Raw genomic sequence first — 24,856 nt, forward strand, 5'->3', positions numbered from 1 at the left:
CACACTCAGGTAAACAGAAAGTCCTCCAGTCACTTTTTAGTCACATTAATGATCTAATTTCAATTAATAAAATGTCCAGTACAGTACTCTTCAAAAATGTCCTGATTAGGAGGAGGACTCTGGTGGAGCTCTAGGAATCTGTCTCCTCAGGTAGACAACAATTGCACTGGTAGAATCTGTCTGATGTGACTATTTTGGAACTCTGAAATCTGTCAAAGGCTTGCAACTTACAGGAGAAGAGTTGGAAAGTAAATTGTGGTGAAGTTCGGTCAATTTCAGCTCTTAGCACCTTAGCAGCTGCCCATCTCCCACCCCTACGATGTTCCTGGAGCCGCTTGCACACAGATTGCAGGAATTAGGGTGGGCAAAAAGAATGCTGTCCTCTAAGCATCAGGGATCAGTGCTGTGATCACCGATCGCTGCTTCTCATCTCAGAGGTGCAGACAAAGAAGTAAGCAGCCAGTGTTGTTGCACCTCCCCCATTTTTGCAAGTTCCTCCCCCTTCTCTTAACTTTTCTCTTTTCCCTCTTTTGAAAACCAGACATTAAAGACTAGGACATTCAAAAACATATAGAAGGAAAATTAGAAAGTGATTTTGCATACCCAGGGAAAGACTCCAAAAGACCTGAGAAGACTTTAAGTTTACACCTCAGGTTGATCCTTGGCACAGAGTAGCCTATAAGGATTAAAAATTTTTAAATAATAACAATAATCGAAAACAATGAAAACAGCAAACCTTGGGGATCGGGGAGAATCTGATATCCAGAGTTACCACATTATTAGATTCAGATATCCAGTGTTCAACAAAAAATCACAAGGCATACAAATAAATAGGAGAGTATGACCCATTCAAAGGAAGAAACTAAATCAATAAAAACTGTCCCTGAAGAAGACCTGATGGCAGGTATACTAGATAAATACTTTAAAACAACTGTCTTAAAAATGCTAAAAGAAATTTAGGAAGATGTGGAGAAAGCCAAGACAGCAATGTATGAATAAAATGGAAATATAAATAAAGAGAGGAAACCTAAGAAGGATCTAGAAAGAAGACTGAGAGCTGAAAACTACAATAACTGAAATGAAAAATTAACTAGAGGAATACAAAAACATTTGAGCAGGCAGAATAGAGAATCAGCAAGCTTGAAGATAGGACAATGGAAATTATGGAGCCTGTGAAACAGAAACAAAAAAGGTCAAAGAAGAGTGAACAGAGCCCAAGGGACATGCAGGAAACCATCAAGTGGACCAGCATACACATTGTGGGAGTCCCAGAGGGAAAAGAGAGAGAGAAAGGGAAAGACATAATGGCTAAAATCTCTACAAATTTGATCGAAGACATGAATATAAACATCCAAGAAGCTCAACAAACTCCAGGTAAGATGAATTCAGACACCCACACTGAGACACACTATAATTAGAATTTCAAAAACAAAGGCAGAATCTTGGAAGCAGCAAGAGAGAAGTGAATCAACTAGAGAAAGCCCGCACGCAGCAATGAAGACCCAACGCAGCCAAAAATAATAAATAAATAAAAATAAATTTACTAAAAAAAAAAACAAGGAAGATCTCAAATCAACAACTTAACTTTACAACTTAAGGAGCTAGAAAAAGAAGAATAAACTAAACCCAAAGTAGCAGAAGGAAGGAAATGATAAAGATGAGAGCAGAGATAAATAGAGAATAGAAAAACTAGAGAAAAATCAATGGAACCAAAAGTTGGTTCTTTGAAAAGATCAACAAAATTGACAAACCTTTAGCTAGATGGACTAAGAGGCACAGGCAAGAAAGGAAAAAATAGACAAGTTGGGCTTCATGAAAATTGTAAAATTTTGTGAATCAAAAGACATACGTGGGGCTTCCCTGGTGGCGCAGTGGTTGAGAGTCCGCCTGCCGATGCAGGGGACACGGGTTCGTGTCCCGGTCTGGGAAGATCCCACATGCCGTGGAGCGGCTAGGCCCGTGAGCCATGGCTGCTGAGCCTGCGCGTCCAGAGCCTGTGCTCCGCAATGGGAGAGGCCACAACAGTGAGAGGCCCACGTACCGCAAAAAAAAAAAAAGACATACATATAAATATAATAAAAAGACAGCATACAGAATGGGAGAAAGTATTTGCAAATCATATATCAGATAAGGGTTTACTATCCAGAATATATAAAGAACTCCTAAAACTCAGCAACAACAAAAAACCTGATTAAAAAATGTACAAAGGACTTGAATAGGCATTTCTTCAAAGAAGATGTACAAATGGCCAATAAGCATATGAAAAGATACTCTGTCACAATCATTAGGGAAACGTAAATCAATACTACAATAAGATACCACCTCACACCCATAAGGATGCCTACTATCAAAAAAATAGAAAACAGCAACTATTGCTGAGGATAGAACCTTTATGCCCTGTTGGTGGGAATATAAAATGGTAAGTCACTGTGGAAAACAGTATGGTGGATTAAATTATAGTGTTATATCAATGTTAAATTTTCTGATTTTGATCATTATACTTTGACTATATAAGACATATTAGTTTTTGGTTGCCGCATAACAAATTATCACAAATTTAATGGCTAAAAAACACCCATTTATTATCTCACAGTTCTGGAGTTCAGAAGTCCAGGTGGGCTTAGCTGGGTTCTTTGCTTAGGGTCTAACATGGCTGAAATTAAGTGTGCCAGACTGGCCTCTTATCAGGAGGCTCTGGGAAGAATCACTGGGCTGTTGAGTTGTTGGCAGGATCAAGTTCCTTGTGGTTGTAGGACTGAGGTCCCCACTTTCTTTCTGGCTGCCGACCATTCTCAGCTCCTAGGGCCTGCTCCCAGGTCCTTTCCACATGGCCTTCTCCATCCTTAGGCCAGCAATAATACATTGAATTTTTTTGGTGTTTTGATTCTCTGACTTCCTCTGCTTTTAAGCGGCTAGTGTGATTACATTAAGTAATCACCCAGACAACATCTCTTTTGCTATGTAATGTAATTACGGGCGTGATATCAGTTCACACATTTCAGTCACACTCCAAGGGGCAGGGATAGGCAAGGGTTAGGGTCTTGGAGCTCGTGTTAGAATTTTGCAAACCCGATAAGAGAATGTTTTTTCTTGAGTACTACACACAGAAATATTTAGGGATAAAGGGAGGAATGAAAACAATTTAGCCTCAAATGGTCCAGAAAAATATTATCTATATATATAACTTATATATTTTAAAGCTTCCCAGGTAGCTCCAGTGTGCAGCCTGCACGTATACATGTATATGTATGTATATGTTATGCATATAGAGAGAGGAAAGGGAGGGAGGGAGGGAGAGAGGGCACATGGGCATGATAAAGCAAATGGAGCAAAATGCAAATGATTGGAGTTCCTTGTTTTATTATTAAAACTCTTCTATAGGTTTTAAATGATATCAAAAATTGACCAAAAAAAAAATCAGGAAACAAAAGTCCAGTCCTTGTGTAGTGGTTAAAAATCTGGACTTCATTTAAAGCTGAAGTTTCTTGCCTCTCCCACCTCAACCTGCTTTAGGTCTAGAATCCGGAATCTTGTGATAGGAAGAAAGAAGTTCTCCTCCTACCTCCCAGCTTGTTCCAGGATTTCTGCTGCATCCTGGCTGGGAATGGTGGTGTGTAGGCGGGGAGGAGAGGTACAAGAATTACATCCATGTAATCTGATACCAGTTACATGTAGCTGGGATAGTTGAAGCTGATTCTCCAAGTGTGTTTGTGGGTTCTGCACTCCCCCAAACCCCCGTTACTGGAGATCTCTCACTACAGTGGGTAATGTCTGCTTTGGCAGTCTGCCCCATATGGGCTCCTTAGGGGAGCATCACCAATAGGCAGACAGGGGCAGCCCCTTTAAGTGGCTCTGGGCCTCTTCTCTTTCCCTCCAGGGCTCACATCTGGACCATGGAAAACACTTATATATCCTTTGCTCTGACAAGCCCTGTGAATGTAGGCTCTTCCCAACATGGCCACCACCAAGGAACCATCAGTCAGTTTATGCCTTTAGTCTTTTCCAGGCCTGGATTCCTGAGCAGCCCCACAGCTCCAGGAAATACAGGTCGGGATGTCATTCCCATTAGGCTTAAGGTCAGAGGAAAGTAGCCCAGTCCACCCCACCCCTCCCCATGGGAGTGTGGAGGGCTCACAGTACACTTGACAGCTCTTTCCAAAGCATCTCTAATATCCAACTTCCTGACCTCCTCACTCCCAGTGCTTTGACTCCCTCTTAGTGGCAAGTGCTTGGGTTACAGCCCGGTGTTTCAGCCACTCTTTCCAAGTTGGCTTCGGTGGTCTAGCTTTGGAATGGGGGAGAGTTGGCTCCTATTTTGGGGGGGCCTTCAGCCAAAACAGGCAGACAGAATCACACTTTAATATCCTGTTGCATATGTTTATTGCTATTCCTGATTTATTGATTTTAGATATTATCTATTGATTCCTACTGTGGAGGATGAAGATATGGCCCTCTTACATCACCCCAGGCCCCCACTTCTCTTCCCTCCATCCTCTCAGAACAGGTATATCATACTTTTTTGGTTAATTCAATGTAAATTATTTGCCTAATTATGATTATGTATTATTTACTTCTAATCAAAGTGACATATTATGATGATGTTTCCTTTGTTGTAGGATTTTCCCCCCAGGAATTGAAATTTTTTCTTATTTTTTTACTTTGCTAGCTTTCTGTACTATCACCAATTCTTCTCAAACTCTCCATCGAATTATATAACTCCTTTGAAGAGTCTTTAACGCATCATCAAACATCCTGTGACCTATCCGTTTCACTTTTTTTTCTGGAAACTTCTGTCACTGGGTCTTCCATTCCTCTGCTCTATCTAAACTAGTTATACTTTAGGCCTGCTGCACAGCTGTGGGCTTAGACTTTCCTTCATCTCTCTCCTATTTCCTGGATCTATTGCTTCTTTTAGGTTTATGTCTTCATTTTGTTGGAGCACATCCTTCAGTAACTTCCTAAGAAAGGGTTCATGGGAGGAAATTTTTTAAAGACTCTGTATATCTGAAAATGCCCTTATTCTGCTCTCACAATTGATAATGTGGTTTGGGTATAGAATTCCAGGTTGGAAATGTTTTTCCTCAGCATTTTGAAAGCATTGATTTTAGGTTTTACAGGTGCTGTTGAGCAGTCTAAATACCTTTTTATTCCTAAATCTTTGAACGCAGCCTGTTTTTCCACTCTGAAAAGCTTTAAGGCCTATTCCAGTGTTTTGAAGTACTTAGTGCTTAATGATACGGATTTTTTTTCATCTTTTGTTCTGCATATCTGGTGCTTCCCTTCCATGTGGAAACTCACAGTTTCCATTTTGGGGAAACATTCTTGTATTATTTCTTCCTTTATATTTTCTCTTTTCTTTCTTCCAAAAAAGTCCTATTAGTTAGATATTAGACTTCTTAAATTAAGCCTCTGGCTTTGTTTTATTTTTTTCTCCTATTTCCTGCTTCTGTCTTTTTTGTTCTACTTTCCTGGAGTTTTCCTCCATTTTATTTTCTAACAATTCTATTTAAGTTAAAACATTTTTTTCTATCATATTTTAAACTAAGAGCCCTTATTGCTCTTTTCATGGATAACTATCATGACTTTTCTCTGTGGGAATGTTCTAGTTTTGAGGGGAGGGGGTTGACATTTTGTTTTGCTTCCTGCAGTATCTCTAGTTCCTTCAATCCTTTTCCCTACTTGTTAGCAGTTTGTCTTAAATAAATATCTTTAGGTTCATTCACATTTAAGAGTAAAGCCTTAAAAACTGGCTGGAAGCTCTGTGTGCATGGCTGGGACTCAAGGGGTAGGTTACATTGTAGGGTGACCAGCTGTGAACCTGGATGTTTCATTGAAGAGCCCGGCAACGTCTGGATCCGTAGGTCTTTTGGGGAGGAGGCTTGGGGAGGGGCAATTCCATTTCTCCAAAGAAAACTTCCAGTCTCCTGCTTGGCTGTACCCCAAGCTGGTGTTCTCGGAGCCGAGTAACGCAGCTTCTGGTCTGTAGACTGTCTCCATCTGTTTGCATCACAGCTCTTCTTCATCTTTCACTCACCCCACCATCCCAGGGCCCGGAACCTTTCTGGTTAAGTTTTTCTGTAGACCAACCTCTCTCTCCTCCTTGGGGGAGGGTGGTGGTATTTTCTGGCTTCCCGGAATAGGTGAGCGGACCTGGCCTTGAACCGGTCTCTCCTTACCCACCACCTTCTGCTGCACCTGGTGCCTCCAGGTACTGGCTCTTTTGGGGATTCTGGGGTCAAGTTCAGTTCTTTGTCCTTATTACCCACTCTGCTGGCATTTGGTGTCCAGCTCTGTTAGTTCTTCTCTTTTATCTCCTTTCCTTCATCTAAAAATGTATTAACATTTCTAGTACAATGTTTCTCTTGGGCTTACGCTTCTTTTTATTAGTATCCCTTTGCCCTCATTTTAGAGACGTTTGAAGATGAATAAGTGTTCAATCTACCACAGATTAATAATGTATTATATTTTTATTAGTAGTAAATATGTGGATACATACACACACAGGAACATATAAATACATTTGAATGATCCAAAGGTGAATAGTGAAATCATCTCCCTTTCACCTTGTCCTTCAGTCCCTCCACAGAGGTGCCCGCAGTTACCAGTGGCTTGTATATGTCTTTCCAAAGAAAGGCTATACACCCTTTCACATCGATGCGTAAAAATCATGTAAGTAGGGATTAATGGATTTTACTTTAAATCAAGAAAGCAATTTCTTCGCATAGCCCTGCAGAATATTCATATTTTCAGTAAAGGGCAGTGCTTAACCCAAGGACACGCATCTCTTCTAGTCGGATTTCAGGTTCCACTGCAGGTGGCAGGCAGCGTTAGGGGGCTTTCCAGGTGCCCCGTGTAGTTAGCTACCTGCACCACGGCCAGCTGTGGGTGTTGCTGAGGACCACATGCGTGGGACAGTTGTTGGTGGCCCTCTCGCACTTCCCGTGTGGCTTTCTTTATCATCCCTGTCCTCTCTCCTTCTATTTTGTCCTCCGTATTTCTTCCTGTTTTCACCCTTTCCCCTCCAGATCCGTTTAGCTGAGTCATGCTCCCATGGGTGAGCCATGGGGCTAAGGGATGCACCCTAATTCGGTGCCTCTGTGGGTTTAAAAATAAATTGGCACCCTAATGGGTGTGCTCATCACGCCCCTGGTGGGGAGGTTTCATTAGGAGATGCACCCAGAGGCCTCCCTGGGGCTTTCAGATGGGCTGCTTGACCTGACAGTCCAGAGCTGTGATGTCGCTGTGACTCTTCGTCCCTGCAACAGGGCCTGCTGCTGCCAAACCAGACTTGATCTCAAAACTGGAGCGGAGAGCTGCACCCTGGATCCAGGACCCGAACGGGCCAAAGTGGGGGAAAGGCCGTCCTCCAGGTGGGTCTTGACCTGCTGGCTTCTGAAGGGTTGTCCGGGGGCCCAGGCAGCCCTGGCAAGTCACACGGTGCGAGTCCCGCCGTCCTCCTGCTGGGCCTGCTGTGCACCAGGCCCTGTATCGGTAGGAAAAGGTGAATAAGGAACTCACTGTGCCTTCACAGTGTAGACGAATCTGAGAAACTGGGACGGTTTGGGGAAAATAAGGAGCTTTGATGAGCAGAAGTGAAACGGGGAGACTGGTAGAGCTGATGGGGGTGGTGCGTGGTGGACACTGGCCATGAGGAGCCCCGTGACCCACGGCTGGGAGCCTCTGCTGCCTTCTCCCCGCTCCTCTGGTGTTTAGTGACAACACTGCTGGTCTGTGAGAGTTAGCAATTCGTGTATCTCTGTCAGTAACTTACTGGCTAATAGCTACTGTGTATACTGCTATGCCTCCCTTGTTTCCAAGACTCATAAGAAGACTTTTGGATGTTTAACCTCATTTCTTTGTGGTGCCTCGAAAGAGGATTAAAACCATCCAATAGCATCTGTGGCCAAGGTGCTAGGTAAGCTTATTAGCATCTGATGTCACATGATCTCAGGGTAGATATGTGGATAGGGAGGGGGAGGCTGGCTAAAGAATCCACAAGGATTAGCAGACAACTCTTGGGGAGACAGACTGGCTTTCAGAGAAACTAGTGGGAAAGGGTTTAAATAGAAGCCACTACTGATTTCTAGAAAGGTGGATGACATTCATCCTCTCTGCTTTGCATAAGGGGTACTTACTGAATTGGGGTGTCTTAGCTGATAGGAGGCTGCAGAGTTCTGGGCAGCAAAACCGAGCACAGTTTGACTTGCTCCAAAGGGAAGAAGACGACGGTGGCCATCAGAGAGGCACACACACAGGCCTCGGCTGAAGAATCTGCACTGCTCCCAGCTCCTGCCATGGAGACGTGCACCTCCTACTGCAATCCCAGCCTTTGTGAAGTAGAAGCAGATGGACGGAGGAAAATCAAGAGGACTTACAGACCCCGCTCAATTCAGAGGTCGTGGTTTGGGCAGTTCCCATGGTTAGTAATTGACCCCAAAGAGACCAAGCTCTTCTGCTCAGCTTGCAAAGAAAGACCTAGTCTCCACGACAGATCATCCCGGTTAGTCCGAGGTTACACGGGTCCTTTTAAAGTGGAGACTTTAAAGTACCATGAAGTCAGCAAAGCACACAAGCTCTGTGTCAACACCCTGGAAGTCAAGGAAGACACCCCGCAGGCCGCCCTCGTCCCCGAGATCTCCAGTGACCTGATGGCCGACATGGAGCACTTTTTCAATGCCGCCTATTCCATCGCGTACCACTCGAGGCCCCTGAACGACTTTGAGAAGATCCTGCAACTCCTCCAAAGCACTGGGACCGTGATTTTGGGCAAGTACCGAAATCGCACCGCCTGCACTCAGTTCATCAGATACATCTCCGAGACTCTGAAGAAGGAGATCCTGGAGGATGTCCGGAACTCCCCGTGTGTGAGCGTGTTGCTGGACAGCGCCACAGACACCTCCGACCAGTCCTGTGTGGGCATTTACATCCGCTACTTCAAGGGGATGGAGGTGAAGGAGTCTTACATCACTCTGGCCCCACTCTACAGCGAGACGGTGGATGGATACTTTGAGACCATCATCTCTGCCCTGGACGAACTGGACATCCCCTTCCGGAAGCCTGGCTGGGTAGTGGGCCTGGGAACCGATGGCTCAACCATGCTGAGCTGCAGAGGAGGTCTGGTGGAGAAGCTCCAGGAGATCGTCCCCCAGCTGCTGCCGGTGCATTGTGTGGCCCACCGGCTACACCTGGCCGTGGTTGACGCCTGTGGAGGCATCGACCTGGTCAGGAAGTGTGACCGGCACATCCGAACCGTCTTCAAGTTCTATCAGTCCTCGAACAAAAGGCTGAATGAGCTGCAGGAAGGCGCGGCCCCGCTGGAGCAGGAAATCATCCGCCTGAAGGACCTGAACGCTGTCAGGTGGGTGGCCAGCAAGAGGCGCACGCTGAGTGCGCTCATCGTGAGCTGGCCCGCCCTGGCCAGGCACCTGCAGAGCGTGGCGGAAGCAGGTGGCCAGGTCGGGCACAGGGCCAAGGGCGTGCTGAAGCTGATGAAGGGCTTCCATTTCGTCAAGTTCTGCCACTTCCTCTTGGACTTCCTGAGCGTCTACAGGCCTTTGTCCGAAGTGTGCCAGAAGGAGATCGTGCTGATTACGGAGGTGAACTCCACGCTGGGCCGGGCCTATGTAGCACTGGAGACCCTCCGGCACCAGGCAGGACCCAAGGAGGAGGAGTTCAATGCCGGCTTCAGGGATGGGCGGCTCCACGGCATCTTCTTGGACAGAATGGAGATGGCAGAACGGCGGTTCCAGGCGGACAGGGAGAGAATGATCCTGACTGGGATTGAATACCTCCAGCAAAGGTTTGACGTGGACCGGCCCCCTCAGCTCAAGAACATGGAGGTGTTTGACGCCATGGCCTGGCCAAGTGGGATGGAACTGGCCGGTTTTGGGAATGATGATATTCTTGCCCTGGCCAGATATTTTGAACTCTCACTGCCCCCAGGATACAGCGAGGAAGCACTGCTGGAGGAGTGGCTGGGCCTGAAAGCCATCGCCAAGAACTTGCCATTCTCCATGCTGTGCAGGAACGCCCTGGCCCAGGACTGCCGCTTCCCCTTGCTCAGCAGGCTCGTGGCAGTGGTGGTCTGTGTGCCCGTCTCCACCTCCTGCTGTGAGCGCGGGTTCAGTGCCATGAACCGGATCAGGACCGATGAGAGGACCAAGCTCTCCAACGAGGTGATCAACATGCTCATGATGACAGCGGTGAATGGTGTGGCCGTCACAGAGTACAACCCCCAGCCCGCCATCCAGCACTGGTACCTGACCTCCTCAGGTCGGCGCTTCAGCCACGTCTACGCCTGTGCCCAAGTGCCACCCCGCTCCCACACAAGTAAGTATGCGTGGCAGAGTTCCTGGACATGGGGAAGCAAAGGAAGAGAATCTTAGCTTCCCAACCCCATGCTGAGCCCACAGCCTGGTAGAGTCTGCTCAAGTCCACTGTCACAGTGGGCTTGCCCTAAGGTGTCACGTGCCCTACCATTTGCTAGACCAGTGGGTGCTCAAGACGGGACACCTGCCCTCCAGGAGATTATGATCCAGCTAGCAGGCAGGACGCCCACCCTGCAGGGCACAGGGCAAACAGCTAAGAGCACGACTTTCCAGAGCAAGGCTGCCCAGGTTCAAATGCTCGTCCTGCCGCTGACTAGCACGTGACCTGGGGCAGCTTAATCTCTCTGTGCTATGGTTTTTCATCTGTAAAGCGGATTAATAGACGTGAAGGGCTTGGAACAGCGTCTGGCCAGTAGTGCCCACGGCAGTCTTTAAAGGTGCAGACTAGTACCAGAAATCACGTGGGGACTGGGCCAGCGAGGGCAGAGACACCACATCCCCGTGGGGCTGTGCGGACCCTGTTTGCAGAGGGAAGAGGTCGGTGCAGGTCACAGGGGCTGTGAGGACGGTGCTGTGCGGAGGAGAAGGTTGGGGGTTTCAGGCAGGGGAGGGGTCCGTGAGGAAAGCCTCCCACCTAGCCTGGAAGGCCAGGTGGGGACTGGGCTTGAGGGGGAGGTGACATTATCCTGGAGGCCAAGTTACTGGAAGTCTTAAGTACGAAATTTTCCTCTTTTCAAGTAGTCACTGAACACCAAAGAAAACCAGAGCTTCTCCAGGCTGCTCCTGTGTCACTGAACGGTGACAGAGCCATGGTTTTTCTCCCTTGGCGTCTTCCTACAGCGGGTCTCCGTCCTCTTGCTTCTGCTGTCATCTTACCTCAGGGTCTGTGATCAGCAGCAGTGGACTGGCCTCAGGGTTGACAGACGCTCTGTAGGAAGCATGGTGGCCCTGGACCTGCAGCTGGGGGGCGGGTGCAGGGAGGGGGCCGTAGAAGTGGAGAGAAGGAAGGAGGGTGATTCCAACATGGGAGTCCTTCACCCACGCATTTGGTGAGTGAGTTGCTCTCAGTGCCCTATCTGTGAAGGTGAAGGAGAAGACGCCATCAGCTGTGCGCTTCTGCAAGTTGTAATCATAGGGCGATGGGACTAGTACGTCTGAAGCAAACAGAGAACACGGCCAGATTGTATATGACAAAGCCTTCTTTCCCAGGCAGTTTCTCAGCCTCAGCACTGCTGCCATTTAGGGCCAGGTAGTGCTTCGCTGTGGGTGCCTGTCCTGCGCCTGGCCACCCCTGGCCTTTCCCACTACACACACACTGGGTACCAGTAGCACCCTCCCCGTTGCAGCAATCAAGAAGGTCTCCGGACTCTGCCAGATGTCCCCTGGGAGCAAAATTGCCCCCCCCCCGCCCCCCGCATGAGCTCCGCTGCCCCAGGGTGAAAGTCAGCAGAGTGGGACTCCATCAGGCCTGCAGAGAGCAGCCCTTGTGCGTCTCCAGTCTGTTCTGCCAGGGGTTCTTCACCAAACATACCTTGGGGCGCAGTTGGTTGTGGGGAGGGGATCATCATCTGATCTGTTTTCTCTGTCTGACTGTACCCTCCCTTTCCTCCCGCACGAGGGGCGGGGCTCAGGAAGGAGAAGATGGGAGCGCTCCGTGTGGAGGAGGCCGTGACCCAGAAGCCGCCCATCCCGTCCTACAGGGAACCCATGGAGGTCCTGACGGACTGCGTCCTAGAGCCACGCCACGGACTCCTGTGTCCCCACCCCAGCCAAGAGGCCCTGGGCTGTCCTGATAAAGCGCTCCTGTAAGAGCAGGACCCTGAGGGGTTGCCTGGGAGCCCCCTGCTGCCCTGGCCCTCGTGATCATGGTGACAGGCCCTGGGATTCTAGGCTGCCCTGGAGTCTTCGCTTGGTGGGGACTCCCTAAGCACTGGGAAGCGGCAGTGACAAGATAATTCAGCCCACATCCCAGGGAGGCGGGGGTGGGGGGTGGGTGGGGGGGTGGGGGGGTGGTCAGGAGGCGCACAGCCTGCTTACCGAGGCCCCGCCTAGGCTGGGCGCGACCTCCCAGCACTTGAGTATGCAGGAGGGTTCGCCGCTCAAGCTCATTTTAAAGGTGCTTCAGGAGACAATTCCATCATGAAAGATTTCACCCCATGTTTTGGTGGCAGGAGGACTTTTCTGAAGTGGGAGAGACGGTTGGGGGTAGGGGGCTTAAAGGAGCCTTCCAGCCCCTGGGTAGCTGGGGAGCATCCCAGCGGGCTGCCCACAGCCTGAGTGGCGTGGGGTAGACACGTGGTGAGGGGCCTGGGATGAGCAGGTCTAGGGACAGCGGCCTGGCTCTGGGATCTATCCCCCTGGCTCCATGGCAGAAGCAGGGAAGCCTCAACTTCAAATGGGAGACTCGCATCAGAGACTTTCTCTATCTCCTCCCAGGGCCTTCCTTTAGGGTGAGGCAAGCAGAACCCCTTGGCACAGAGCAATCAAGAAAGGTTATCCTCCTGCAGCTCCTAGACAGGGGAGGAGTGTTTCCCTGGAGGGGGCCTGGCCTTTTCCACCAGTCGCAGCCCTTGTGTTGTGCTGAGCCCGGGTCTTCTACAGAGCAGAGCGGACAGGACAGGTTTGCACTGGGGGGGCTTGGGATCCTGTCCCAACTCTGCTGCAGGCAGTGGTTCAACCATGATTAATCCCTTCCTCTTTTCTGTGCCTTTGTGTCCCTCTCCATGAAGTGGCAGTAGAGAAGCCAAGTGCCTGCTGGTGCCCCAGCTGCCACAGGACTGATGGATGACAGCGCCTCCAGCTCTGAAAGACGGCCCTCAGGCTGCAGAGTGGACTTGGCTGCCTTCAGCCCTTGTCCTTGTCCCTTGCCACCCAAGTCCTTATTACGGGAAGAGGTGCTCTCTCAACATGCCCTCAGCATAATGGTCTAGTCCACTCTTCCCAAAGTTGCTCTGGGGACCAGCTTGGGAATCACTAGGGGTGTCTGTTTAAATCTGTTTCACCCCAGACCCACCTGATCAGATCCCCGGGACTGTTTCCAGCAAGGCCCTCCAGGAACTTTGTGGGCTTACTCAAGCATGAGAACCACCACCCTGGCGGCACAGAAGGGTGTCCCACGCTATTTGGCTCCCGTTGCCCTCCCCACATCAGCCCATCTCCTCTTCCACCCGGAAGTAAAGCACTTTTCCTTCCAGGGCAGCTGCTTTGGGCAGGTTCCTAGGCTGCTCCTCCGGCTGAGGATGATGTAGTGTCTGGGTCCCGCCTTCCTAACCACAGGTGGGAAACGAGGGCAGGTTAGAGGGAAGGGCTTCTTTGCCGCTGCCTTTCTCTTGTTTTAGACGGGCAGGAAGTAGTGCTCCGTCCTGGCCATGCTGCCTGGCCCTAGGTGGGGTCCCTGCTCTGTGATGCAGGTCCAAGTGGCCTGGCCCTCAAGCAGCCATCTGTCCACTTCCCACTCCTAGAAGGTGCCGAGAGCCCCTGAGATGCTGGTAGCGAGTGTCTCACTGTCTGGCAGAACCCCTGGTTCCCAGTGTCTCTGACTCTCCCTTCCCAGCACCCCACCCTTAGCACTTAGCCTTAGCGCCATCGCTTTCCTGTTTCCTTCAGCTTCGAGCTAGGAATTCCGTTTTCGCTTTCTGCCGTTTCACCTGTGGCACTGTCTCCCTGACAGCCCCGTGTTCCGGGCGCTGAGGTGTACCACGGGCCCTTAGAGCTTGAACCCTGGCGGTGTTACTGTCCACATGGCCAAGATGGAGCCCAGGCCTCCCTCTGCCATTCGCACAGGTCACCGTGGGGAGTTCAGGAATCTGCACTAGGCCAGGCACCGCGGGTGTGAGTTGGTGGGATGGAAGGGAGGAGGGCCCGTTAAAGTGGGCCCCCCCACCCTATCCATAGCGATTCAGATTGAGGTGACTTTCTCGTAGGCATCCTCCCCATGGCACCTTCTATCCTTTAAGAATCCTCAGAGCAAGAGGCTAGTCCTGCGAGCAGTGCCGTGCCTGAGTGCCACATGCACGATTCCCTGTGCGAGTCTAGTCGTGGAGGTGGAGGCCAGCTAGGGACGCCCCTGCCTCTCCACATCTGTGCTCTGAGGAAGCCTCCGATGCCAGCTCGTGAGAAACTTGGGCCCCTTGGCAGGGTGTGGGGGGGGGGCGACTGAAAATGCTGTTTGTCACAGGGATTTGCACTACCCGCTTTCTCGAGGGGCACAGGCATGCCCTGGGTCCCCTCTGTTCGCTAATGGCAGAGAGGACGCTGACCATTTTGTGCAGGACCCCAGGCTGAAGCTTGGTGAGACCCCTTGCCCAAGCTGACATCTCGTTTTTGTTTCAAGAGACTTGCAGCATTTCAGACCCCAGGGCCTGGAGACCCTGTTGTTGGAGAGCCTTCCTATTTTTGCCTCACAAAAAAACAAGCTGAAGGGCATTGGGGATGGAAGGAGCAAGCTCTTTGCCTTTGGCCAGAGTCCTAGCCATGCCTCCACCCTCATTCCCTACCTGTGATCTCCATAGACATGCCCACAGGGCTGACATTCTGAGTGACCAGCATTTTAACTGACAGTTTGAGTTCAGTAGCCATAGAGACCAGGTGGGAAGGCGGGGTCCCGACCCCCTGTTCTAGCCAGACACGTTGGAGTGTAATTTACTCCAGACACTTTTCTTCCCTCGAAGCGCAGGTTCAGTTCCTAGGGTGCTAAGTATTTAGCAGGACAGTGTGAAGATGGGCCGTTTCCCTCATCCAAGTGGCTGACGAGGTCACCCCAGGTAATTGGCCCAGGGATGTTCTCTCCTCCTCTGGTTTCAAAGATGTGCAAAACATGGTTTAAAAAACCATGTCTGGGTCTTCCCTGGTGGCGCAGTTGTTGAGAGTCCGCCTGCCGATGCAGGGGACACGGGTTCGTGCCCCGGTCCGGGAAGATCCCACATGCGGCGGAGCGGCTGGGCCCGTGAGCCATGGCCGCTGAGCCTGCGCGTCCGGAGCCTGTGCTCCGCAACGGGAGAGGCCACAACAGTGAGAGGCCCGCTTACCGCAAAAAAAAAAAAAAAAAAAACCATGTCTGATTCTCAACCTTTTTCTATTTGAATAAAGCAGAGTTTATTTCGACACATGCCTCAGTCCTGTTAATCCCGTAACCAAAACTAGCATACTGGGGGAGCTGCTCAAAGCTAATTATCTCTGGCTCAGAGCAAAGCCCGCCCACGCCCCCACCCCGAGTGACGCGCTGAAGCGCCTGCGCGGGTCGGGCTCGCTGAAAGGGCTTTCTTAGGCGGCCGGGTCCTGCTGCGCATACTCGGCGCCCACTGCCTGGGCCGGACCTCCGCGCACCGGAGCATCTGCAATTCTGACTCGCATCCTGGCCTGGGCATCCCGCGCCGGGCCATGACGGCGCACTCCTTCGCCCTCCCGGTCATCATCTTCACCACGTTCTGGGGCCTCATCGGCATCGCCGGGCCCTGGTTCGTGCCGAAAGGACCCAACCGCGGGTAAGGATCGCGCGGCCCAGCCTCCCTGTGGACACCTTCGCGGCCGCGCGCTCCCCCTCCCCCGGCGGCTACGCGGGCGGCGGCGGCGGCGGCGGCGGCTGCGGCGGCCCGCGGTGCAGCGAGCACTGTCCAGGCGCGCGCACGGCGCCCCACTCCTCTCGGGTCTGTGCTGGGCCGCGTTCAGCAGGGAACAGGCAGGCGGTCGGGGCCAAAGGGCAGAGATGCTCGTGCTTTAGAAAGGTGGAGACAGTTACGGGTCACCCTCCAACCTGTAAAGGTAAAGGCTGTGGCTAGACACTGATGCAGTTTGTCCACTGCTGCCCAGCTGTGACCTTGAGCGTCTATCACACCTTCAAGCCTCGTTGCTTCTTAGGTAATTGGGGGTGATGATGATACCTGCCTTTTAAGGTTGCTGTGAGGCTTACACAAAATAATGTATATAAGACTCTTAGTGCATGGTACATATTGTATTGAATAATTTTTAGCCAGTATCTTTTTTTTTTTTTTTTTTGCGGTATGCGGGCCTCTCACCGCTGTGGCCTCTCCCGTTGCGGAGCACAGGCTCCGGACGCGCAGGCTCAGCGGCCATGGCTCACGGGCCCAGCTGCTCCGCGGCATGTGGGATCTTCCCAGACCGGGGCACGAACCCGTGTCCCCTGCATCGGCAGGCGGACTCTCAACCACTGTGCCACCAGGGAAGCCCAGTATCATTATTTTTTGAAGGTCCCCTAGCAGGTTTCTCTACCTCTTGCACCATTTACCAGTTTCTGCTTCATACCATCTTCAGCTGTAAAGCACTCTCTCCCCTTGATTACAAGTTCCTCGAGGTGGAAGATTGTCCTGTTCACCACTGTAGACGCCATTGCCCAGTACAGGACTGGCCCACGGCGCTTGGTAATGTTGAAAGAATGGATCAAATGCTAATTGCTCTGGCACCAACTTAAAGTACTTTAGATCAGAGGTCCTAGGGCCTGGTTTGGGTTAGATTTAGCTTTGGCTGGAGGCTGCATTTGGGTGTTGCCTCTGTTCTTAAAAATCTGCAGGGCTAGGGACTTCCCTGGTGGTCCAGTGGTTAGTACTCCAAGCTTCCATTGCAGGGGGCACGGGTTCGATCCCTGGTTGGGGGACTAAGATCCTGCATGCCGCGCGGAGTGGCAAAAAAAAAAAAAGGACCTGCAGGGCTGAGGTCCCACGGCCTCACTTTGTAAACCATTTTAGTGCCTCGCCTCCCTTGCAGACCTTGGTGAGTTCTTCCTTCTGAAGTTTTCCTCCTGCATTTAAAGCCTCTGTCTCCAGCGTTTGAGTAGATTCAAGGTAGCCAGTTGCTATTGTCATTATAACTGCCCATTGTGCCTCAGAGATGGCTCACGGTCTCCTTGCCTCCTGCCCTGTCTTCTGGTCTCCTGTCTTCCTTCCCTTTGCCCGATGAACTTTGGATTCCAGAGGCCACTCCATGGTGGGTGGCTGCAAGTGCAGCTCTGTGCAGTGTCTTTTCCCAACATGTTTGCATTAAGATGGAGAAACAGTGGGATTGAGAAGGCAGATAGGTGAAGGGAAAGATGCATAATGTAACTTGGATGTGATCAAGGTTGGCCTCCCCAAGAGGTGACACTTGGCGTTTTTATTTTCCATCTAGCAATTCTTACCCTGAGTAGAACTCAGCCTCCCTGTGTTCAGGTGGCATCAGACGGGAAAGGGGCTGGCACCAGGAGCTCTTTCTCTGGCCTTGGCCAGGCCTCCTGGGGGCAATGCTTCCATCCGTCCTGACCTGACGTCCTCTTCCGTTGCAGAGTGACCATCACCATGCTGGTGGCCACCGCTGTCTGCTGTTACCTCTTGTAAGTACTGCTCTCCCAGCTCGAAGTCAGCTGGGGCCTTTGTGCCCGCTTCTTTCCTCCTTTCCCAGCCCTGCTCTCCCCTCTGTCCTGGTCCTGGCACATTCAGCTCTTGAAAGGCTGAGGCTGTAAAGCACAGAAGAGGAGGCAGTTGGAGAGGCAAAGAGAGCGATGGGCTGGAAGTCATGAACTCTGGGTTCTGGTTCTGAATGTAGCACCTGGACAAGCTCTGTCATGTTCATAGGCTACAGTTTTCTCATCCACAGAATGAGTGAGTTGGGCCAGCTCAGTGCCTTTTGTACCTGATGGGACATCAGAATCACCTGGAGAGATTGTAAAAACACAGCTTTTAGGGCTCCACCCTGGACCCACTGAATCACAGTTCTCATGATCTGCACTTGGGAATCCATATTTTTAATGCATGCCCCTGAGTGACTGTGATGCAGCCAGTTTGGAACCACTGGATGAGCAGTAGTCTTCAAACTTGGAAAAGGTCCCTGGGATATAGAAAACGTTCCAAGAGATGCGAGTGCCTGGACAGTGTGAGGGAATCAATTTCCAGGTCCTTCATGTCTAGAGGTTCTCTTTCTAAAACTGCCGTTCATGGTAGCCCCTCCCCTTTTACAAAAAAGGCACTCTGCTATCCCTCCCCAATCCTCCTATGTTAGGTTGCTCCATGTTAAATCACCCTGGCTGCCAAACTGAGGAATAAATCCAAGCTCTGGTTTTGAGGGAGGCCTCTCTCATGCTCAGTTAAGCCGGTATGGCTTCCCTTTGTGCCCCTGGAGGCCGTCTTACCTCTTCGCTAATCCCAGGGTCCAGCCCCAGCGCAGGGATCTTATAAATCTACAAAACATCAGATCAAACCAAACCTAAACCCAAACCCACACGCCCCAGACTGAGCCCCCGTGCCGGCCGCAGTGTGGGTGGCTCCATGAGGCCCTTCCCTCCAGAACCCAGACCCTGCTGCTGGGTCGGTCATGTGACCAAAGGCGTGGTGGGAGGTGTGCACGGCAGAGTTCCTTGTGTCTGGGCTCACCCTCACTGTGCTGTCCCTGGCAGCTGGCTCATCGCCATCCTGGCTCAGCTGAACCCCCTGTTCGGGCCCCAGCTGAAGAATGAGACCATCTGGTATGTGCACTTCCTGTGGGAGTGACCACTGCCGCCTCCTCGGCCCCAGGTACTGCTGGGCGGACGGGCAGGGGTGGGGAAGGGCCCGGGGCGGGGGGAGGACAAGGTCAGGCAGGGTTGTAAGACTTTGCGTGTGGATTCAGGCATTCATTTATTAAGGAAAAAAAAAGAATGCTGAGCGCCTGCTCCCTTCCTGCCCAGTGGTGCGCTGGGCGGCCGGGACGGGCGGAAGACTCGGGGTCCTGCGGGGGAGCATGTGGGCCCAGCCTTGTTTGCGGGTTTGCAGGCCCCAGAGGAGGCGGCCGGCTGCAGAATCTGTTCTGAGTGAGGGGAGGGTGGGGGCAGGGAGCGGTCTGAGGTGAGCTGGGTGACGGGCACAGGCTCTCCAGGGCGGGGCTGGGGGAGAAGGGTCTCCACAGCGAGGCCGTGACTTGTTCTGTGATGTGCTTTTCAGGTGCCCCAGCTCTCTGGATGACCTCGGCTCCGCTGTCCCTGATGACCCTTTTGTCACCCCTACAACTGTGTCCCAGTCCCTCCGTGCTCCCTCCCCCAAGGCCTGCCTGGTTCTGGAAAGTACCACCCTCCCCAGCCAGTCTGGGCCTCAGGAAGCCCCGAGCTCAGAGCCAGGCCGGAGCAGATGTCCAGCCCTCAAGTTCCCACTGCCCGCTCCCGAGTAGGTCCAGGCCAGGAGCTGACAGGGCTGGGGCTGCGCCTTTTACCCAGTGGGGCAGCCAGAGAAGGCTGCTTGTCCTGGGGAGGAGGCCGTTCAGCCCAGGGTGCTCTGAGCACCCTGGGCCGGGCCGGGGAGGAAGCCCTGGGGGAAGAGGCACCGTCCCCCTGTGTGACCCCAGGAAGCGTCTGCCTGTGTGGGCCTCCTCACCTGTGAGATGGAGGGGCTCGGTCAGGTGTGGCAAAGGCCTTTCTTGGAGTTCTCCTTTAATTTTTGACATGTTTCGATGTGAAATTTCTGGAATTGTTGACGAAGTGGAAAAACAGTCCCACAAAACATCACGATCCAAAGCGTCACAGTAATTTGGATCAAGGTTGGAACAGGTATGTTTAGCGTCCTTTACAGTCACGAAGTCACTTACGTTGGCTTGCTCAGGAAGTGGGATCTCCTCAGAATATCCTCTTCCCCCTTCCTCCCCACCTGGATCACCTCCCTCCCTTCCCAGAGGCGCAGCCTGAGCACCGCAGGAGCTGAAGAAACTGGAGGCAGCTCCTGCTGAGGCCGGGCCGACTCTGGCAGCGGTGAGGGTGGATCTCGGAGCACGTAGGTCACCTGGAGCGAGGGAGGGCGCAGAGGGACAGATGTGGGCGAGGTGTGGGCTGGGCTCTGCTGAGATGCTGCCGGGCGGGGGAGCCCCTGGCCTGGTGACGCCTGGAGAGTTGGGATGGAGACCTCAGACACTTGCCCGCAGCCCCGGAGCTAATTGGAGCCCACCCCCTCTGCTGCGCCACATTGCCTCCCTGGGGAAGAAGCCAGTCTCTTGTATTTATTGACGGTTGAGTTGATTGGCATTCTGCTTAGTAGGCATCGTTTTTGGAGCGGTGGTAGAACGTGGTATGTCTCACCTGGATTTCTTGGTTCTGGGCTTGGCCTGTTGCTCAGATCAGGGCCTCCCTTGAACATCCCACCCACCCCCTTTCCAACTCCCTTCCTGTGCTGACCTCTGTGGCCCCCCTGGAGTGGGGCTGTTGAGTCTCGATTGGCGGCTAGAAGCATGACCCGTGTCTAGTGACTAATGAGTGCTGAGGAAATTCCTGTTTGGTGGCAAAGTCCTGGCCAAGTTCGCTGGCTGCCGCTCCCCTGCCCACCTGATTCCCATTCTCTCGGTGGGTGGATTTGGGGCCCAGGAAAGGGACTGGCAGCTGCTTGGAGCTGCAGCTCTGGGATGTGGACACTGAGACTACATTTTCCTGAGACCTGAGCGAGAATCCTGCTGTTCTGGATTTTGCCCAGAACCAGGCCGGGCAGGAGGAGGAAGACGGAGGACTCGTTCAAGTGGAACTTTGCCCCACCACCCATCTGTACCCCAGATTACAGAGTGCATGGCCCCCGGGGCTCTGCAATAAAGCCGGTCCCCAACATTCCACAGAGCGTGGCCTGCATGTTCCTAATACCCCTACGTACCCAGGAGCCAGCCGTGCTTGGCCTGGGTGGGGATCAGCTTCCTGCCTGGGGCAGGGGGATGGAGTGAGCTGAGGGGAGAGCTCCTGGGGCTGGAAGGTGCTTGGAGGAGAGACCCTGAGCCCTGAGGAGTGCATCCAGAGAGAATGCAGAGCCACAGAAGGATGAAGCAGGGGAGTGACGTGACCCAACTTGGTTTCCAGGATGATCTCTACAGGGTGCATAATGGGCCTCAGATGAGATTGGTGGTGAGAATGGGGACGAGTGGGCGAATGGAAGGTCTAGTTAGGAGCTGAAGGGGGCCAGCGCCTTGACCGTGGGGGGAGGGGGGAGGCGGGGTGGACCCTGTGGTGAGCAGTGGGCAAATGCGGTGCCCAGTACCTGGCGGCTGGAACCTCTCAGTGACAGGCCACAGAGGGCACGTGATGACCTGGGGTTTCCTGTGTGTCCTGGTGAGCTGGTTGTGTCCGGGGTATCTCCATGGAGACGCCCAGCTAGTGGTAGGATACGTGGGTTTGGTCTTCAGGAGGAAGATGTGGCCTGAAGACGTGCAGTGTATGTCTGTCCCTGAGTTCTCATGGAACCACTCGTGGCGACCTCTGTTCCCCGGGTCCTGGGGCGCGCCCCCTGCTCTCTGGGCAGCTTCTGCAACTCAGGGCTGGCACACCCCCTCCCAGCACACTATCTTGCCGTCCTCCCTTTCTGCCTGTGCAGCCGTTCAGGGAGGGGGAGCTTGGGACGCCCTCCCAGGATCCGTGCCCACCCACTTTGCGTGGATGGCGCTGATCCCAAAGCTCTCACCCCACTCCGAGGGGGACTGCAGGGTGAGCAGGTCTTGTCAGAAATGAACACAACCAGACATTAGTTACAGAGGGGAGATCAGGTTTTATTCCGAAACGACTGACAGTAGGGAAATGTGAGCTCCGTGGGGTCCGTGCCCCTGCAGGGTGACTGGGCACTTTAACAGGAGAACGAGAGCGGAGGGGAGGGGTGAGCGGGGCCAAGTAGAGCCAGGAGAGCGAAAAGCCACAAAGGATGGGTTGGCGTAAGTGTGAGTAGGCCACAGAGACCGGGGGACAGAGGCCCGAGCCTTCCTGATTCCATCTCAGAGGAAGGGTCCTTGGGAGCCACTCCTGGGTTGCAGGAGGTACATCTACATCCCAGAGGACAGAGGAAAGATTCACGGTCGTGAATGCTCTCAGAAAGGGTGGAGGGGCTAGGCGCCAGAGGCCTGTGGTCAGGTATTGGCTAGAACAAACGGTAAATTCTTCTGACAGCCCAGAGCTTGGTCAGACAGGAACTGGATGGGGCCAGGTCGTCCCTGGGTTACGGCCGTAGGCGGTCCGAAGCCAGGCCTGGCTGGACAAGTCTCTTAGTGCCTGGTGTGGACGGACTCGTTGTTTGTTTCAGGCAAGAAGTATCTCCCACCCCCCTTCCCCTGCCAAGTGGGAGGCACATCAGTAAATGTCAGCCTCTGACGTAGATGCTCAGAGCAACTACAAGTAGCACAAGATCCCTGAAGATGGGTAGTGGCTGGGGGTGGGATACCCCTGCACCAACCCTAGTGGCAGAGCGGGAAGCAGCCTGGGAGACCCTCCTGGGACTGACCGGACAAGCCTGTGGAGAAGACAAGGCAGGTGAGGTTAGCTCAGCTGCACGTACAGAAGGTGGCCGACAGAGGGCAGTGCCGCCCAAGGGACGGAGACCTCCAGACCAGGTTGTGCTGCCGCTGGGAGTGCAACGCCCTGCACTGATGTGAGAGGTGTGGCCTTAGAGCGTGGCCCTTCTTGGGAACAGGGATGATTTTCCAGGTGGTACCAGAGCCTGGATGAAACCTCCTTGAAGGATGTGTAATGACAACAGCAAGGTGCCAGGTATTGCTCGGGGAATCCAAAGGGCAAGAACTAAGGGGCCTTTTGCCAACTGGATGCTGCTCTGAGGCCAAGCTTCGCAGCAATCTTCCGCGACTTTTTCCCACCTCAGCAACCTGAGATCTGGTACATTCCAGCCTATAATAGGGACACCCGTCAGCCCAGATTCTCAATGGAGAGGAAAAGTTACATACAGAAGATGGCTGTCACTGCAGACCGCAGGGTCACCCCTCCCTGATAAAGCACCTAAAGCAGGGCCCTTGATGAGGGCCTTTGGGTTGCTTTGTACAGAAGTCGGTTCGTTGATAACATTGGAAATACGAGGAGCAGAGAAACAAAGTGGGGTTGGCCATGTGCTGGACGTGACGTCTGTTCAAAAACCTTGGGGTTTCCAGGAATGAAGTCACTTGGCAGCCACCACAGTTTTATTTGACTTGGACCCAGAAGAGTGAGGGCAGGTGACCAAAGTCTATGCTAATTCAGCCCACACTCCGTGTAACGAACCTGCGTAAGAATCACTCGGAACAAACAAACCCATAGAACGCTGGGACCAAAGCCACGCACGTCTGTTAGGACAGGCGTTCCCTACCTCGGCACTGCTGACAGTTCGGGCTGGATAATTCTCTATTGGGGACCATTGGGGGCGGGGCTGTCCTGTGCATTGTAGGGTGTTGAGCAGAACCCCTGACCTCTGCCCAGTGGATGCCAGCAGAACCGCTGTCCCTGCCCTTGGCTCTGACAATCACACGTCTGCAGCCATTTTGAAATGTTCTCTGGGGGTCCAAGTCCCTCTCCCCCACCCCTACGTTGGGAATCACTACTCTAGAATCTCAACCCCTCAAGTGATTGATAAAAATTTAATCAGTTTATCAACCCAGACAGGAGGTTGGGGAACCTTGAGGGAAGCTGGTATCCTGAATACCAGGGTTCCCCGTGAGCCATTCCCAGCAGGACCTGGAGCTTCTGACCTGGAGACCATGCCCTGGGGAGAAGGAAGCACTGAAGCTTTAGAGGATTATTGGGTGCCTGAGCGGACTCTAATCCCAGCACCATGTGGTCCAGCAGAGGCCAGATGGCGGGGGCAGGGGTGGGGGTGGGGGGCTCGGCCGGGGGGTGGGGGGTGGGCGGTGGGAGCATCGCGCAAGCCCAGTAGAACTTTGGCTAACCCTGCAGGCATCTGTCCGGAAAGGGGCTGGGACAGATATTCTCAGAAACCCACAGAAGCCCCACCTCAGCTTCCTAACCACAGGATTAAGGGCCGGGATTGTATCATGGCTTCCCCCCTGCTGCAAAGGTCAGTCTTTCTTCCCCTGACAAAGCCCGGCAGACATTAGGGAGATGATTCTCTGCGCCCACCCACTGTCCATCTCCTAAGCAGGAATACGGGAGGCGGGAAGGGTTACTGCAGAGGCTGCAGCCTTGATCCGTCGTGATTCTGGGTGCAACGGCCGTGCCCTTGGTCTGCAGCAATTGATTTGGCAAACATATTTTTCTCTTTTTTCTTTCTGCCCAGCCTTCCAGGAGCTGTTGACCCAACAGCCTCAGCTCAGCTTCAAGGTCGAGATAGAGAATCGCGACCTGGGCTCCCTGGGTTCAAAGTCCAGCTCCTCCCGATTATTAGTTGAGTGAAAGTTCGTCTTTCTGAGCCTCAGTTTTATAATAGCACCAGTGCCTGCTTCGTAGAGGTTTTGACTGTGAGCTGAGGGAACGGATTAAAGTGCCTGCCTCGTCACAAAAATGCCATCAGTAAATCACACGACTTTTACGTAGGAACTCTTTACTTCGATGGCCCCCTTCGTTCTGCCAGGATCTCAGCTTCCTTCACCTTTTCTTGTTCCCACCATGGACACCACACTGATCCACCCTGTGGAAAAGGAAGTGGCAAGCCCCCTGGGTACTTCGACGTGTGCGATAGGACCTGGGAAGTAAGCACCATGAAAAATACCTGGGGCCTGTGTATGCATCTGTGTTTCTGTGCTTCACGTCAAATGTCCTTCATGTAATCTATAAACGTAGTGTCCTCTTGTTGAAAACAATGCTTTGGGGGAGTGAGGGGAGAAGAGAGAATGGGTACTAG

At 52.5% G+C, this 24,856-nt stretch overlaps 3 protein-coding genes across 5 annotated transcripts in view; all 3 read left to right on the top strand.

Moving 5' to 3' along the window:
• The window catches only part of LOC307191308 (zinc finger protein 862-like), a 21,280-nt gene extending 17,111 nt beyond the window's left edge, over nucleotides 1-4,169 (top strand). Inside the window, exon 6 of the mRNA XM_079931281.1 lies at nucleotides 3,878-4,169. Coding sequence (XP_079787407.1) covers nucleotides 3,878-4,069 — 192 coding nt within the window. The 3' untranslated portion in view covers nucleotides 4,070-4,169. The remainder of the gene's footprint in view (nucleotides 1-3,877) is intronic.
• LOC307191307 (zinc finger protein 862-like) overlaps nucleotides 1-12,809 on the top strand; it is a 20,022-nt gene extending 7,213 nt beyond the window's left edge. The window contains exons 1-6 of one of the 3 annotated variants that reach the window (XM_079931278.1): nucleotides 3,329-3,978; nucleotides 4,409-4,504; nucleotides 7,266-7,370; nucleotides 8,215-10,329; nucleotides 11,947-12,133; nucleotides 12,765-12,809. In XM_079931278.1, coding sequence (XP_079787404.1) covers nucleotides 4,438-4,504; nucleotides 7,266-7,370; nucleotides 8,215-10,329; nucleotides 11,947-12,133; nucleotides 12,765-12,777 — 2,487 coding nt within the window. In that variant the 5' untranslated portion in view covers nucleotides 3,329-3,978; nucleotides 4,409-4,437 and the 3' untranslated portion in view covers nucleotides 12,778-12,809. Of the gene's footprint in view, nucleotides 1-3,328; nucleotides 3,979-4,408; nucleotides 4,505-7,265; nucleotides 7,371-8,214; nucleotides 10,330-11,946; nucleotides 12,148-12,764 lie in introns of those variants that run through there. The other 2 variants (XM_079931277.1, XM_079931279.1) reach the window with 2 other exon arrangements.
• ATP6V0E2 (ATPase H+ transporting V0 subunit e2) lies at nucleotides 12,377-20,861 on the top strand. Its single transcript, XM_079931282.1, has 4 exons — nucleotides 12,377-15,811; nucleotides 17,602-17,649; nucleotides 18,709-18,826; nucleotides 19,232-20,861. The coding sequence occupies exons 1-3, from the start codon at nucleotides 15,708-15,710 to the stop codon at nucleotides 18,800-18,802; spliced, it is 246 nt and encodes an 81-aa protein (XP_079787408.1). The 5' UTR covers nucleotides 12,377-15,707; the 3' UTR covers nucleotides 18,803-18,826; nucleotides 19,232-20,861.
• Nucleotides 20,862-24,856: the final 3,995 nt, after the last annotated feature.

The sequence above is a fragment of the Stenella coeruleoalba genome, assembly GCF_951394435.1.
Source record: "Stenella coeruleoalba genome assembly, chromosome: 9".
Classification (NCBI taxonomy): domain Eukaryota; kingdom Metazoa; phylum Chordata; class Mammalia; order Artiodactyla; family Delphinidae; genus Stenella; species Stenella coeruleoalba.